The sequence below is a fragment of the Odontesthes bonariensis genome, chromosome 14, assembly GCF_027942865.1.
Source record: "Odontesthes bonariensis isolate fOdoBon6 chromosome 14, fOdoBon6.hap1, whole genome shotgun sequence".
Taxonomy (NCBI): Eukaryota; Metazoa; Chordata; class Actinopteri; order Atheriniformes; family Atherinopsidae; genus Odontesthes; species Odontesthes bonariensis.
In genome coordinates, this window is record NC_134519.1 from 6,820,188 (window position 1) to 6,837,303 (window position 17,116).

Genomic DNA, 17,116 nt, shown 5'->3' on the forward strand with positions numbered 1-17,116 from the left:
TCAGTCATCCAGTGTTCAACTCTCAGGACTATAAACTCTGCCAGAGCACTGGAGCATGGTGCTGCTGATGCAAAGTGGCTCTCTATGGAAATGCTCTGACTGTCTCCAACAGGGAGTTGGAACTCTGATGATGCTGTTTATCAATAGATAAACACACTTGTTTATAAGTGGAAGTTTATATTGCAGTTTTGGAGAAACAAATAGTTCATCATCAAGATGAATGAAATGATATCAGCAGGACAATGCAAGACCTCGTTCACAGTGACTTACACAGTTTGTGTTTAACTGGCCTGCCTGCAGTCCAGATCTGACTCCTGTCGAAATGATCTGGCTCATGAAAGAGAGAATCAGACAACAGCAAACTGTTGGGCAGTTAAAATCTCGTGTTCAGGATTAATTAACAGAAATATAACACAATGGTAAAAAAGTTTCACATCATAAAAATGTCATAAAAAGACAACCATAAGAACTGAATGTTTCTGAAGAATCAAGAATATAGTAGATAAACATTTGTTGGACCATGTATGACAGTAACATGTGATGCAAAATGGAAGAACATGATGAATTTTAAGTCAGAAAGTGATGCAACTTTTAAATTTTCTAGCCTTGGTTGAGAAACAGCTACTTCTTGCTCTGTGGAACAATTACTTAATCTGCAGTGAGTTCTCCTAAATTTTTTTTTGTTTCACCTTATTTGAAAATTCTCCTTCACAATTACTTCATCATTTTATAAGAGAGTGGATTCCTTTTACTTATATAATGACTGAAGGGAGGTATGTCTATCCTTATCATAGACATTTGTTGCTCTGTCTGATCTTCAGTTTTCATTTAAACTAAAATTCCACAAAAAGCAAAAAGTTTTGGTGAGTTGTTTGTCTAAAGCCCTATTCGGACGGGACTAGTTTAATGGGGGGACCTGGGGTAAAGTAATAATAACCGGGAAATCTAGTCCCGTCCGAACGCGCCATGTCAGTAAAGATAGCGGAGTATGTCGGTAAACTTTGCCGAGAATTCTACCTCCTGTGAAACGGTCCGGAGTATCTACCATAGGTAATACTAATCAATATTTATGCTCCATATGTAGAATGTTTAATGTGAGTGAGATGCTTTTCTGAACTGGAACTAAAGCAAAACTTACTTTCTAAATTTGCAGACATCTGCTGTTTTAAATTTCCCGTACAGTTTTACATATTTCAGATCAAACTGTGTGATAATTCTCTCTGTGCTGATGTGCATCAGAGGTTTCTTAAAGGGAAGTGAAACAATGTGTTAGTCAGTGACTGGTGGAGCAGAACCTGACAGAAACTTCTTAAAGGAGAAAATCAGCTCTGACAGTAGAGATGTCCAAGTGTCTGCTGTTCTTTGGACAAGTGTGTGGTTCCTGTTCTCTAAGCTGACTGGTGTCTCCTAGGTGATGTCCGTCCCACCCTGACACTGTTGCCCCCCTCCATAAAGGAGCTGAAGCAGGGAAATGCCACCCTCATGTGTCTGGCCAACAAGGGCTTCCCCTCAGACTGGAGTCTGTCCTGGAAGTTGGACGGCTGTGGTAATACCTGCTGGGAGGAGAGCAAGGCCTCATGTACAAAGACTTGCGTGGATTTCCTACTGAAACACAGCGTACGCTCAAACCCAAATGACCTCCGACGTCGGATGTACGAATCTGTGCACACGCATTAATCCAAGCACATTTCGTTTGTACATCCCAATCAACGTGGAATTGAGCGCACATGTCGGAGCGCCCGACTCCTCCCTGTCCACGCCCCTCCTTAAATACTCAAATCATATTTAAATGAGCCCTGCACCTGCGATTCCCCTCTGTGTACGGTCAGAAAATAAAGAAAAAAGACTGAATAAGATGGGAAAAAAGAAGAACTTCACGGAAAGCGAGATGTTGGTGCTACTTTCTGAAGTGAAGGCCTGCTAAAACGTGTTGTTTGGCGCGCTGTCCTCCGGCATAAGTAGCAAACTAAGAGGAGTGGGTGGGAGAGCCTGAGGCTGTCAATGCTGTGGGGTCTGAGAAGCCTCACAAGCAGAGGTGAAGAAGAAGTGGTCCGACATTAAGGTGGATGGGAAGCGGAGACTGGCTGCCCACCGCTGCAGTGTGGCCAAAACAGGCGGGTGGGGGGTGACCGACTCATTTTGAACAGAGAGTCGGGGCAACTATGGGTGACACTGCTCTGTCTGGGGTGGTGGGAGCTCATGTGGGTGACTCTGATTACCCCCAAGCTAAATACCGATGTTTTTGTGTAACTCACAACAACGTGTTCATACAGTAACGCGCAGAAGTGCGCCGGGGAAAAGGTGAGGCTGATTGAGACATTTCACACTTTACGCACAGGGTTATTAACATTTGCCCACAGAGACGATCAGGGGCTTGTTAGAAAGATCTTAAACTGAAGTTTAAACAGCAAAAAACAGCAAGAAACTAACTTTAACCACCGACTAATATATATAATATAATAATGATGCTGTGAAGACGGGATAGAAATTGGGGGCGCACATACTCAATGTGCGTCACGGGGAATAATATTAGTACCATTACAAGAATGAAGTTACTCACCAAGAAGCCAACCATAACACACAGTGCCACCTTGTAAGTTTGTTCCCAACAATGCTGTTACTCAGAATGTATGAATCGTGCGTTGAACCACGGCACCTCGCCACAATGTTGGTTAATTGCATTTACGCATCACATATGATCTGTACATCGATCGAATGAAAATGTTTCCTGTTAACATACAAATTCATCATGTGATGGCGCTTTTATAGCAATGTGTGCGCAGTCGATAGCTCCGATTACAAAACCGGCTCTCGCTTCAAATTGAGCTTTTATGTTGGCCTGTTGGGAATTTGATATGCGTGGCTGAGATGCGGATAATTCTGTCCCACGCGGCTGGCATGGCTCGGCTCAGGGTAGACTGGCACAGTCCCAATCGGTTGGCCACCTGCCCCTAGAATGCTCCGGTTGGAACCCCAGTGTGCACATCACCTGTGAGCACAGGCAGCGCATGGCTCCTCGCTGTGTTGCGCTCCAACGCCGGCCGCAGCTCTGCGCACAGTTCTAGGAGGATTTCCCTCAAAACGGCTAATGAGTAATCAGTCGCCATCATATGCCAGCAAATCCTCTCTGTTGTAGTGAACACACTCTTTCTTCGAATTGCACCATTTGCAAAGTCTTCTAATACTTTTAAAGCAGCCATTGTTTTTAATGGTATCCATTGCACCACTTTGCGCTGCTTTTATATCCACTCGTGTAAATGGAGACACATGGGTGTATTAATTGTTCATCTATCTCAAATGTGCACATCACTGTCTGAGGACTAATCGTTTTCACATTTATTTATTATAACAGTTTCCCAACATCACCTCTAAGTTTCGCCAAATAATCAACAGCTGCTGAAGCTGCCGTGAAGCACCGCACATTTCCACGTTCTTTTCGTTCTTGATACATCTGATCGTTGACGTGAAAAGGTGCGTACGCCACTATTTTGTGCGTACGCACGCTTTGTACATGAGGCCCCTGCTCTGTTCATTTACACTGAACTCTGCCTGTGTTCTGGTCACTTTGACTCAGAACATTTTAGTTTATTTTAAATCCGTAATACATTAATATGACCTAAAGTCTCTTTTTTAATTATTCATGGCTTGTAGGCCTCATTGGCCTGAGTTCATACCACTAATTTCAGTAAACCCAAGAACTCAGACAGAGACTGCTTCACCCAAAGGATTAAACACCCAAACACAAACTGGGTGGTGTTGTGTATGCAGTGCAGCAAAGACTGTGCAGACCTCTTTATAGGAGAGACCAAACAACAGCTCCACCAGCGCATGGCCCAACACAGGAGAGCCCCCTCTTCAGGTCAAGACTCAGCAGTGCACCTTCATCTCAAGGAGAACGGACACTCTTTTGAGGACAGTAATGTCCACATTCTGGACAGAGAAGACAGGTAGTTTGAGAGAGGAATCAAAGAAGCCATCTATGTTAAACTGGAAAAAACATCGTTGAACAGAGGAGGTGGTCTCAGGTTTCACCTTCCCAGCACCTACAATGCAGCATTAGCCGCTTTCGGACTGTAGGAACCTTTGGCAGTTCTAATAACCTTTTAATCCGCGGGGCCGTTTTCTCCCGTGTTCGGACATACAGGAACTCGGGGCTTTCTCCCTTAGTTCCTATAACTATTTAGCTCCTTCTCCGAGGTCGGGTCTTTTCATAGTTCTTATAGAACTAATCTAACGGAGGTGTGTGGTGGTCGGTAGCTACGCCCCATGTCATGCTATCACGGCTGAAATGTCTCCTCATAGACACAGACACAACCGGCGGGTGTTTAATAAGTTAAACTTACACTGGTCTCATTTGTCTGCAGCGCTCTGCTCTCCTTTCTTCCTTCATGAAATGAAAAAGTATTGTCTCCTGACTCTCTCTGTGAGCTCTTCCAGCCTCGATATTAGACGCCTGATGTGATTGTCCATGATTAATATCACCATCATGCAGACCATAAACACGGTGGCCTCCCCGCTCTCCATATTAGCTTCTTGGTGGTATTTTTCTACTCTCCTTACTTTTACCGTTTTGTTTTGTGTTTGAATGTAGCGCTAAACGGCTAACGGCTAACACGTCACTGACGCAGACGGCTGCGCGCGGCGCATCAGTCCCTATCAGGTCCCGACTCGTGTGCGAATGCAGACTAAAACAGTTCCGCTGGGGAAGGATAGTTATCAGAATGAAATTCGAGGAGGGTAGTTCTGATAACTACTTTCTTAGAACGGTCTGTCCGAAAGCGGCTATTGTCTCTCCTCCCCAAGCAGTTTGACAATCATTCTCACCTTGGATTCTGTGACCAAAACTCACTCAGGCAGACAATTCGGAGGTGATAAAGACAAACGACATGCAGATTGGTGGGTGTTCAGTGACACATGTGACTGTAACGACCCTCTGTGTATAAGCTGATCCATCTAGTTCAGACTAAAGAAGACTTTTGGATGAGAGGTGAAACGACTTAAAGATCCAAGAAGAAGTCCAGTTGCCCTTATTCAAGCTCTTGTGAATATTCTTTATCATTTCAGTTTATTTCTGACTTTCAGGTTTTCATACCACATGATGACTGTGTTGAAAATAAGTGCAACAGTGTAAATCACCAAGATATTATGAAAAACTAAAAAATTTCTGAAGAAACTTTGATGGGTGCCAATGGAGCTACTGCCCGCTGAGAGACAGAGGCTGTCATGTTATGGTCATATTGTATTGGGAGCAGACATAACACAGTGGCTGGCATAAACCTGTTATAACAGGTCAGCCATCTTGGATGTGGCCTCAGAAGGAGAATCAGCTGTGTGATCAGTTGCTGTGCAGACAGCTGAGTGGGTAAGAGGAGAGGAGCACACACAATATGGCTCCAACTGACAGGGAGACCTTGGTGTTCAATACTGATATGAGTGCGTCGAACAAACCGTCGCTGTTCAAAAACTATGAGTCATATTATAAAAATACTTGAACCGTGAGTGCCAGAAGGGACGGCAGAAGCCACTGGTGTAATTTGTATTCTGCTCCTATGTACGATATTTTTTTATTGCCAGTTTTGAAAACAGCCTTAACATTGATTTGATAAGGAGATGAGGTGACCTCGCTGTAATGGCCGTCAATGGCAGCCTGAGTGGTTTTTCTCTCCGCTCAGAGGTCATTTGAGAGAAAACTTTGAGCCAAGCACAATGACGGTGACATTGGGTGAAAGAGGACAAAAACACCTACATTTTGAAGTATAATTTGTCCAGTTGCAGCAGACATTTTGGACGTGAGAGAAGTTTATTTAAGTTATTTCGGTATTCATTTTGAGCTTGTCAAGATAGAGTGTGAGACCCCAGGACAGCAGAGTGAGAGGAGTCCTGATTTTTTCAAAGTGACCAGAACACAGGCAGAGTTCAGTGTAAATGAACAGAACAGGAGCTTTAACCTCCTCTGCATCCCTGTGAGCAGGATGAAGGCGCCCTCTTGTGTCGGTTTTCAGATTTCAGCGTTGAACCTGCAGGGAGACATGAGAAAGCTTCACTGAGGCTTTGGCAGCTTCAACAACATGAGGAAAGAGAAGTTTAAATATGTGTAACATAACACTGTGTCAGTTTCTTCACAGGACTCACAACCTGTAACACTGATGCTGCTTTCAGGGAACTTCTTACTGTTAATGTTTTTTTTTTTTGTATACTTTGACTGTATCAATAAGTGGCAGACCAAACAGCACAGTTACTTCTCCATCTGCAGCCTCCAAACACGACTGAAACTGAGGAGTCAGCTGGAAACTCCACCTTACTGTGACCTGCTCCACCCAAACTCGTATCTGTGACGATCCTTAAACAATACGTGGAACAGAACAACGAGGGTTCATCAGTTCTCAGCCCCACAACAATAACTTTACATTATTCTGGATGAAATCATCCTGTCTTCATCACATTCTCATTAATGATCAGAGCTGAGTCAGATTTCTTTGAAAAGTCCATCACTGACAGCAGCAGAAAGTGACCAAATATACTGAACGTAATTACAATGTTTCACTGACCTGACATTTACTTTAGTATTTTTATCTTCTGCTACTTTATACTTCTACTGCACCACATTCAGAATCAGATAAACAAATATGATGTAAGATCACACACATCACCTTTAATCATTCCATAACTCACAAGTATTTCAAAGTGTCATTCCAACTAATTTATTCTATTTTTTATATTCATGTATGTTTCCATGTGAATATTTTTGTAGTTTGAGTAAAATCAAAAGTAAATCTACAGTTTCTCCCTGAAACCAAATCTCTGTGGTTCTGATTCTGTAACTTATGTCCAAGAATTCTTCTTCCACTTCTAACTGTGAGTACAAATTACATCTCCTGTAATGACCGACATCACATCATATTGTTACATTAGGTTTGATTTGAATCACTTTGAGGTTTCACGTCGTTCTTTTTGTTTTCTAACTTTCTTCCAACATCTCAGAAAAAATTCAGAAACACGTTTGAAGCGTTTGTGAGCAAACAGGTGAAACCAGAATATGATCCTGAAGCAAAGCAACTCTTCCAGCCACAGATGGGTTTAAACAAACATCTCTGAATCAAAGCAGTTACTTGTTGCAGCCGTGTGTTGCCACCATGAGGGATGCTGGTGGGGTGACAGCCTCACTCCCATTTTCACAGAAACACAATTCATGATCAGGATGAATCCACAATTTATTATTTACAGAAAAACATCCACAATCACAACATTTAGTTTCTGGGTTAACAAGTAGATCATTACTGAGAGTTTCCAAAAAAGCAAAAACATTTGATCTCTGAAACAAATCAAAGTAAGTGTAACTACAGAATTATTTTCACATTTACAAAGTGATGAGATCTGAAAATAATCTGTGATAAAGGAAGGTCTGCTGATTCCTCTGTTTGGCTCCATGAAGTGGAAGAGAAACAACAACATACAGACACATCAACACAAGGATCCCACTGATGTTTAGAGCTCAGAGAAGTTTAGATTTTCATGTGGAGAAATATTTCTGTGAATCAAACTCATCATTAGCAGGGATATCCTCCATGGCTGCACAGACACAGGAAACAGCAGCAAATAAACAGCAGAACAGCAGAGACATCCCAGCAACAAGCTGACTAAACACATTTATTTCACTTTACACAACTCAGCTGTGTATCCAGTCCATCCAATTCGAAGTCCAGCACAGAGCGGCTGAGTGAATGTGGTCTGGACTCTGTGGAGGAGAGTCATGGTTTCAGAGACGCTGTAGAAGGACAGAATACCTGCTCTGTGATCCAGGTACACTCCCACTCTGGAGGCCTGAGGACCTAAGATGGAGGTTTCTATGTTGTTGTACCAAAATTTATAACTGTTTTGGTAACAATATAATGCCCAAGATTTGTCATTACGACCAAATCCACATTTAGTCCCACTTCCTGCTCTGCTGATGTTCTTGTATGCGACTGCTAGAATAACTGCTCCTCCCCCTCTCATCTCCACCTCCCAGTAACAACGTCCAATCAGACTCTCTCTACTCAGGACCTGAAACCATCCAGTGAATCTGTCTGGATGAGTAGAATAAGACAGTTCTTGTCCCATAAATGTCACTTTTCTGTTCCCCTCTGACAGTAACAGACGTGTGTTTGCTGTGTTTGGATCCAGTGTGAGTTCAGATGAATATTTCAAGAAGTCAGCTCTGCTCTTTGGTTCTGGTTCTGACAGTAAAACATCCACTTCAGCGACTCTCAGTGAGATGTTGGCCCATTCCTCTCTCAGGATGTCCTGTAGTTTATCTCTGAGCTCTGACACAGCTGCTGTCACATCCTCAAAGTGCCTCAGAGGACGGATCTTGATGCTGGATGAGTGTGTAGACTCACTGAGTGCTGCCACTGAGGGGTAGTTGAGCAGAAACTGGCTGTGATCCTCTGTGTGTGAGAGCTGCTGCAGCTCAGCATCTTTCCTCTTCAGCTCAGTGATCTCCTGCTCCAGCTTCTCCTGAAGCTCTTTGACTCGACTCCCTTCAGCTTCCTGCTGGGATCTGATCTGCTGCTTCACATCAGAGCTTCTTTTCTGGAGGAGACGGATCAGCTCAGTGAAGATCTTCTGGCTGTGCTCCTCTGTTTTATCAGCAGACTGATGGAGGGCCTCCACCTCCTGCTGAAGCAGCTTCACATCTTTCTCTGCGTCCTGGATTCTCTGCTGGATCTGCTGCCGACTCCCCTCCAGCTCTCTCTGCCTCTCAGTCCTTTCTGCTGCAGCTGACACTGTGTCGTGGCCTTTATGTTCATCCACAGAGCAGAGATAACAGATGGACTTCTGATCGGTACGGCAGAACATCTTCATCACCTCATCGTGAACAGAGCAGATGTTCTCCTGGAGGTTCTTGGAGGGCTCCACCAGCTTGTGTTTCCTTAATGGAGCCACATCATAATGAGGCTGAAGGTGATTCTCACAGTAAGAGGCCAGACAGGATAAACAGGACTTGATGGCTTTCAGTTTTCTCCCAGAGCAGAAATCACAGGCCACATCTTCAGCTCCAGCATAGCAGTGATCAGCAGGAGCAGCTTGGAGTCCAGTCTTCTTCAGCTCTTCTAATAAATCAGCTAACATGGTGTTTTTCCCCAGGACAGGCCTCGGTGCGAACGTTTTCCTGCACTGAGGGCAGCTGTGGATTCCCTTCTGATCCTCTCCATCCCAGTGGGCTTTAACACAGTTCCTGCAGTAGCTGTGTCCACAGGGAATAGTCACCGGATCCTTCAGCAGATCCAGGCAGATCGAACAGCAGAATTTTACTTGTTCCAGCTGATTTTCCTGCTGCGCCATTTCTCCTCTTCGCAGTAACTGTCAAATAGTTTCACTTTTCCTGAACAGAAACGGTCTGTGTGCTCTGAAGGGTAACAGATCTCTGCTGATACTCACACGAACCAGGAAATGAGGCTTAACAGCAGCTGCGTGTTGCACCATGTCGCTCACGCCCATCCTTATGCAAAGAGATCTGTGGAGGGGCGGGAACAAAGAAATATCTAACAGGAAGGCCTAAAAGCTTTTCTACAGAGACGCAGGGTGTGTTACGTATGATTTACAACACTCCCCATAGAGCCACGGCGAAAGACACGTCAGTAAAACATCAGGAAGCAGCAGTTTAGCTGTTACAGAAGAAGAACGTGTCCTGCCTCAGCTGTGTTATCAGTGCAGGGTTAGAATTGACAGAGCTGTGATGTGCATGGTTATCTCATTTGGATGGTGAAAGGTCATTGTGAATAGATTAGATTGGAAGCATCTGGTTAGGGCAAAGGTTAGGGCAACACCTTTAGCTTGAGTCACATCAAAATGGTTTGAGCATTAACCTAGCTCTAAATTAACAATAAAATAGCATTTATGGTATTAGCAATAAAACTAATATCAATCTAACTCCAAACTAACAATCAGCCTAGCCTAGCCTAGTCAAAAGCATATTTGGCAAGATCCAAATGGACCTGGCCTAATATCAAGATAGCATTAGCACGAGCTTGAGTCTAACCTAAACATAAGGATAAAAAAAATTTAGGGGGAATAGATAATCGAAGAAATTAGAAAAAGAGAGAAATAAAAAAGGTTCATGTCTTTGTTTAAACATATTTTCCATGATAACTGTGAATATAACTGAGAGGACAAAGGGTTAGATAACTTTGGAAGATTAGACAGAAAATATCTTTGGAAGATTTTTTTGGTATATTTGATCCCAAAGTTCATTGACAGAATTTTTTTTTTTTTTTCAGCATCAACGTTGACACCACTGATAAAAAAAGATCAACACAGTTGGAGGCTTGGCCTGAGAACAAAGTTTCTAACTAAAGATCAGCATCACAGTAAATCATGACTCACACAGATTAAAAGCTCCAAACACCTTTTCAGAGAACTGATAACCTCCAAGCTGCTCCATAATGTTCCCAATTTAAATTTATTAGTTGTTCTCTTTGTCATAAAATACTATCACCCTAAGATTGTCTCATCTCAACCCTGCTTCCTTCTTCTCTCATTCAGCCTGAGAGCAAGGACAGTCCAAACAATACGTTTATCTACAGACTCTGAGTGATCATTGGCCGGTACTTTAAGAGCACCAGAACTACATATAGTTATTTAGTTGATGAGTTTACAATGATAATGGATGTTTAGTTTTGTGCTAGAGCAATTATTATTACCTCATATTTATTTTAACATGAATATGATTGGGAGAGATACCAAAGTACTTATAAACTGAAAACAGCTTTTCAATGCAAGAATCACAGTGAAGAGATAAGAAGCAATGAAATGTCCAAAATAAATCCAGGAAGAACACAATGTTTAAAACAAGACATTCACACAAGTTGTTGCTGAAATAAGATTTACACAAGCAGAGCGTTCAGAATATTTCCTCCTTTGATTGAAAAGCTGTCAGAACAAAACAAATGTTCTACAAATTGAGACTTTCACCTGAAGCAGGACTGAGATCAGACAGTGAGACCATGTGACATAGGATAAACTATCAGGATTTAACAGCAAGGCCAGACAGTCAGATGTCAAACAGCCGGTTATCATCTTAAAGCAGTAAAGGTTAGCCTTTATTATTTTAGAGATCATATTAACATGACTTCAACAATGTAGCTGATCTAAATAGTTCTCCTCTGCCTCTTTTCACCAATTCTGAGTTAATAGTTATCAATATTGTGATGTCACGAGAGGCTGCATCGTGGATGGGTGCTACGTTCCAGCGAGATGGCTCCAACCACAACTCGCCATGGCTCCATCTGGTGGTGGAGTTGAGAACTGCACCCCTCTCCACAAGGCATCTCAACACAGCTGAGGCTACTAAGGGCTGATGATTGCTTGAGCAGCACAAACTGACAATGGGAAGACGGGATACAGACTGGGCATGAAGAACACAGGGGAGAGCTCAGTGTTGGACTATCTCAGAGTGGAGCTACTATTGGGAAGAGATTTGCTTGTGGACGGTTCCTTTCACTGTGGAAACTCTTATGGACTATTTCTTCCACGGTGGAATGCCTGGGAATTACTTACCTGGAAACTTACCTGGAAATACGTGTGAGTGACTTTGTTGAACACTGCCAGGGACTGAGCAAGTGAAGATTTCTGTTGAAAAGACTTTTGGTTTGAAGAAGATTCATTTAAGTTCTCCTTTGAAGAGCCACGGTCCAAGATTTATGTTGAACGTTTACAAAGAAGACCTTTGTTTTAAGTTATGAAATTTGATACCCTTTGTTAAACTTCCCCAAGTACACAATTAAACCTTGGAATCTATTTGAAAACTGGTGTCCTCGCACTATTTGAACTGCCCTACTGTTAACTTGCCTCTCGAGATATCACAGTATGTATGTATGTATGTATGTTGCCATGCCCTAACCTGCCCTGCCCAGAGCGAGGACGGACATCCCGAAGGAGCTGCAGAGGAGACGCTGGGGCTGCAGAGCTGGAGTCTGGCGGAGAACCAGGAAGAGGAGATTTAAGCCTGCAGTTCTAGCAACAATAATAGGCAACGTGAGGTCAGTGGGGAATAAAATGGACGAGCTCGGCGCGCTGATAAAGACCCAGCAGGAATACCGGGAGTGCAGTATCATGTGCTTTACGGAGACATGGCTGCACGTCCCGGACCACAGCGCAGCTCTCCCCGGCTTCACGACCGTACGGGCGGACAGGGACGTTGTACTGAGCGGTAAGAAGAAGGGAGCAGGGATTGCACTGTACGTGAATGAGTGGTGTAATCCTGGTCATGTTACCGTGAAGGAACATCTCTGCACCCCGGACATTGAACTGTTAGCTGTGAGATTACGTCCGTTCTATTTGCCCCGCGAGTTCTCCTCCGCCATTATTGTCACTGTTTACATCCCTCCATCAGCTGATGCCGAGGCTGCTAGTGACGTCATCCTCTCCACTGTTTCCAAACTCCAAACGCAACATCCAAATGCGTTTGTGAGTATAAATGGTGACTTTAATCACGCAAATCTGGACTCAACTCTGCCAACATTCTTTCAATATGTTGATTGCCCTACAAGATACAAAGGATGCCCCTCCCCCGCCTGACTGTGAGTAGTGGCCAGGTGAAGAGACAGCTGGAGAGACTCCACCTGGGCGAGGCTGCAGGACCTGATGGCATCAGCCCCAGAGTTCTGAGGACCTGTGCCAGCCAGCTGTCTGTGGTGTTCCAGCACCTGTTTAACCTGAGCCTGTACCTAGAGCAGTGTTGGGTAAGTTACTTTAAAAATGTAATCCGTTACAGTTACAAGTTACCTTGTTTAAAATGTAATTGTAGTGTAACTTTTTGGATTACTTTAAAAAAAGTAATGTAACTAATTACTTTTGGATTACTTTTACCTATTTATGGTATAGGATCATCTGTATATTATCTGTATGATTCCATCTGTATTTATCACATTTATTTATACCATGCTATTTTTCTTTTCATCGTACTGCCATAACTACATTATACATTCTCTGCACATACATGCATTTCCCTAGGTAATTTATCTATTCTGCACATATCTATTAACCATCTTTCCTTACACTAGCTGTAAATAACTGCATTTTATCTCTAAATACTGCATGCTGTACAATCTGCACGCGTTACACTTGATAAGATGCCAAACTGCATTTCATTAATACATGTGCAATGACAATGAAGTGCTCTACTGCCAAAACCATACAAGCCGCAGCAATAATATAAATTAATAATAAATTAATAAATCAATCAATAATTAAATAAATAAAAGGGGCCAAGGACGCAACCTCTCACAAATTGTAATCCTGTTAAGTAACCCCCATTCTCACTGAATGTAACTGTAATCTGAGTACATCGTTTTTGCTTGTACTGTAACGGATTACAGTTACTTTTATTTTGTATCCTTTTACCGTAACTCCGTTACATGTAATCCGTTACTCCCCAACCCTGACCTAGAGAGGATCCAAGCACTGTGGAAGACGTCCCGCGTGGTTCCTGTTCCGAAGAAGACGACTCCTTCTGGACTCAATGATTACCGACCAGTAGCTCTCACATCTCATGTGATGAAGGTGCTGGAGAGACTGGTCCTGACACATCTCAGACCGCAGGTGGCTTCTTCCCTTGACCCTCTACAGTTTGCCTACCAGCCTCACCTGGGGGTGGATCATGCTGTTGTTTACCTGCTGCAGCGTGCTCACTCGTACCTGGATGGATCGGGTTGCACTCTGAGAATCACATTCTTTGATTTTTCGAGTGCATTCAACACGATCCGGCCGGGTCTACTGAGTGACAAACTGCAGGTCATGGGGGTCGACACATCCATCGTCTCCTGGATTGCCAACTACCTGACAGACAGACCACAGTATGTCCGGCTGGGCGGTGTTCTGTCTGATGTGGTGATTGGCAGTACAGGAGCTCCTCAGGGGACTGTGCTGTCTCCTTTCCTGTTTACCTTGTACACCACAGACTTTAAATACAACTCAGAGTCATGCCACTTGCAGAAGTATTCAGATGACTCTGCGGTTGTTGGGTGTATAAGGGATGGACAGGAGGGGGAGTACAGAGCGCTGGTAGAGGATTTTGTGGATTGGTCTGGCAGAAATCACCTGCTTCTGAATGTGGCAAAGACCAGAGAGAGATGGTCATTGACTTCAGAAGGAGGAGGACGGCTCCAAAGCCTCTGGGAGAGGACGTTGCAGTGGTGGAGGACTACAAGTACCTGGGAGTGCACCTGGACAACAGACTGAACTGGAGGACCAACACCGATGCTGTCTACAAGAAGGGGATGAGCCGACTCTATTTTCTGAGGAAGCTGAGATCCTTCAACGTGTGCAGCGAGATGTTGGAGATGTTCTATCAGTCTGTTGTTGCCAGTGCACTCTTCTTCTTCGCTGTGGTCTGCTGGGGGAACAGCATCAGAGCCGGTGACACCAGCAGGCTTAGTAAACTTATTAAGAAGGCTGGTTCTGTCATCGGCTGCAAACTGGACTCATTTGAATCTGTGGTGGAGAAGAGGACACTGAACAAACTGTTATCCATCATGGATAACCCCACCCATCCTCCCCACCAGCTGCTGGTTGGACATGCGGAGCTCCTTTTCCAACAGGCTCATCCAGCTCCGCTGTCACAAGGAACGATTCAGGAAATCCTTCCTACCAGCAGCCATCACCATCTACAACACCTCCCCTCTGGCTGGAAGAGAACTTCAAGCTCAATAGGCTTGAAGTCTCTCCTAAAAAACAATAACAAAAAAAAAACAAGAAAACTCTTCATACTGTAGATTTGTATATAACTAATGTTTATTCACTATTTTTATTTAATTCTATTTGGTTGTTTTTACTTTAATTGTTTACACATCTTTATACTGTATGCTGCTGCAACACAATAATTTCCCAAATTAGGATGAATAAAGTACTTATGTATGTATGTATGTATGAATGTAGGCTTATGAATGTATGAATGTAGGCTTATGAATGAATGTAGGCTTATGAATGAATGTAGGCTTATGAATGTATGTATATATGTATGAATGTAGGCTTATGAATGTATGAATGTAGGCTTATGAATGTATGTATATATGTATGAATGTAGGCTTATGTATGTATGAATGTATGAAATTATGTGCGTATGAATGTTTGAATGTAGGCTTATGCATGTATGTATGTATATATGTATGAATGTAGGCTTATGCATGTATGTATGTATATATGTATGAATGTAGGCTTATGAATGTATGTATATATGAATGAATGTAGGCTTATGTTTGTATGCATGTATAAATGTATGTATGAATGTATGCTTATGTATGAATGTTTGTATGTATGAATGAATGTAGGCTTATGCATGAATGTTTGTATGTATGAATGAATTTATGTATGTATGCTTATGTAGGTAGATGTATGAATGAATGTATATGTATGAATGTAGGCTTATGTATGAATGTAAGCTTATGTTTGTATGAATGAATGTAGGCTTATGTTTGTATGTATGTATGAATATAGGCTTATGTATGAATGTATATGTATGAATGTAGGCTTATGTTTGTATGAATGAATGTAGGCTTATGTTTGTATGTATGTATGAATATAGGCTTATGTATGAATGTATATGTATGAATGTAGGCTTATGTTTGTATGAATGAATGTAGGCTTATGTTTGTATGTATGTATGAATGAATGTAGGCTTCGAAGAGTCGAAAATAAAGTTGATTGTGGTTTAATAACAGAAATAACATAAATTACACACTTCAAGGGTTCAAGTGGCTTTCTAAGTTTCTAGAGTTCTAGATTCCAATGTCCATTCATGCTTCCTCTCTTTGCCACGGTCTTTGATGGTGTGCGCATCACCGAACCCTCCCATTGGCATCCGGATGGCACGCCTGTATACCTGTCGGTATATTTCCCCCTTTGCCTGTAGAGGGCGTACTCATGCATTCACACTCACTCATTCACTCACTCTTACTCATACATACTCAAACAGGAATGATATTAGATGTAGAGAAACAAATTAAATTCTGAATGTAAAAAAATGGATTTGTAAATAATAATATTTAAAGACAATAAATGATAAACATAAACTATTCAAATGGCTCCTACAGTATGAATGTATGCTTATGTTTGTATGTATGTATGAATGAATTTATGAATGTAGGCTTATGAATATATGTATGTTTGTATGTATGAATGAATGTAGGCTTATGTATGTATGTATGAATGAATTAAGGTGTATGTATGTATGAATGTAGACTTATGTTTGTATGTAGGAATGTATGTATGTATATATGAATGAATTAAGGCGTATGTTTGTATGTATGTATGCTTATGTATGAATGTTTGTATGTATAAATAGATGTGTGTATGTATGTTTGAATGTATGTATGTTTGAATATATGTGTGTATGTATGAATGTAGGCTTATGTATGTATGAATATATGTGTGTATGAATGTATGAATGTTTGTATGTAGGAATGAATGTATGAATGTAGGCTTATGTATGTATATATGTATGAATGTATGTAGGCTTATGTTTGTATGTATGAATGTAGGCTTATGATTGTATGTAAGAATGTATTTATGTATGTATGTATGAATGTAGGCTTATGTATGAATGTGTGTATGAATGTATGCATATGTATGTATGTATGTATGAATGTTTGTATGTATGAATGAATGTAGGCTTATGTTTGTATGTATGTATGTATGAATGAATTTATGAATGTAGGCTTATGTTTGTATGTATGAATGAATGTAGGCTTATGTTTGTATGTATGTATGTATGTATGTATGTATGAATGAATGTAGGCTTATGTTTGTATGTATGAATGAATGTATGAATGTAGGCTTATGTTTGTATGTATGAATGTATGCTTATGTTTGTATGTATGAATGTATGCTTATGTTTTTATGTATGAATGTATGCTTATGTTTTTATGTATGAATGTAGGCTTATGTATGTGTGTATGAATGTATGCTTATGTTTGTATGTATGAATGAATGTATGAATGTAGGCTAATGTTTTTATGTATGAATGTATGCTTATGTTTGTATGTATGAATGTATGCTTATGTTTGTATGAATGAATGTAGGCTTATGTTTGTATGTATGAATGAATGTAGGCTTATGTTTGTATGTATGAATGAATGTA

The 17,116-nt window shown here is 41.7% G+C and overlaps 1 protein-coding gene across 1 annotated transcript; it reads right to left on the reverse strand.

Moving 5' to 3' along the window:
• Window positions 1-7,530: 7,530 nt before the first annotated feature.
• On the reverse strand, window positions 7,531-9,389 carry LOC142398211 (tripartite motif-containing protein 16-like). The gene has a single exon (XM_075482173.1). It carries the CDS (start codon window positions 9,322-9,324, stop codon window positions 7,648-7,650), a length of 1,677 nt encoding a protein of 558 aa, XP_075338288.1. The 5' UTR covers window positions 9,325-9,389; the 3' UTR covers window positions 7,531-7,647.
• Between the last annotated feature and the right edge of the window lie 7,727 nt (window positions 9,390-17,116).

Bases quoted from the DNA above. Each gene is read 5' to 3' on its own strand.
- LOC142398211 (XM_075482173.1), bottom strand. From the start codon at position 9,324: ATGGCGCAGCAGGAAAATCAGCTGGAACAAGTAAAATTCTGCTGTTCG.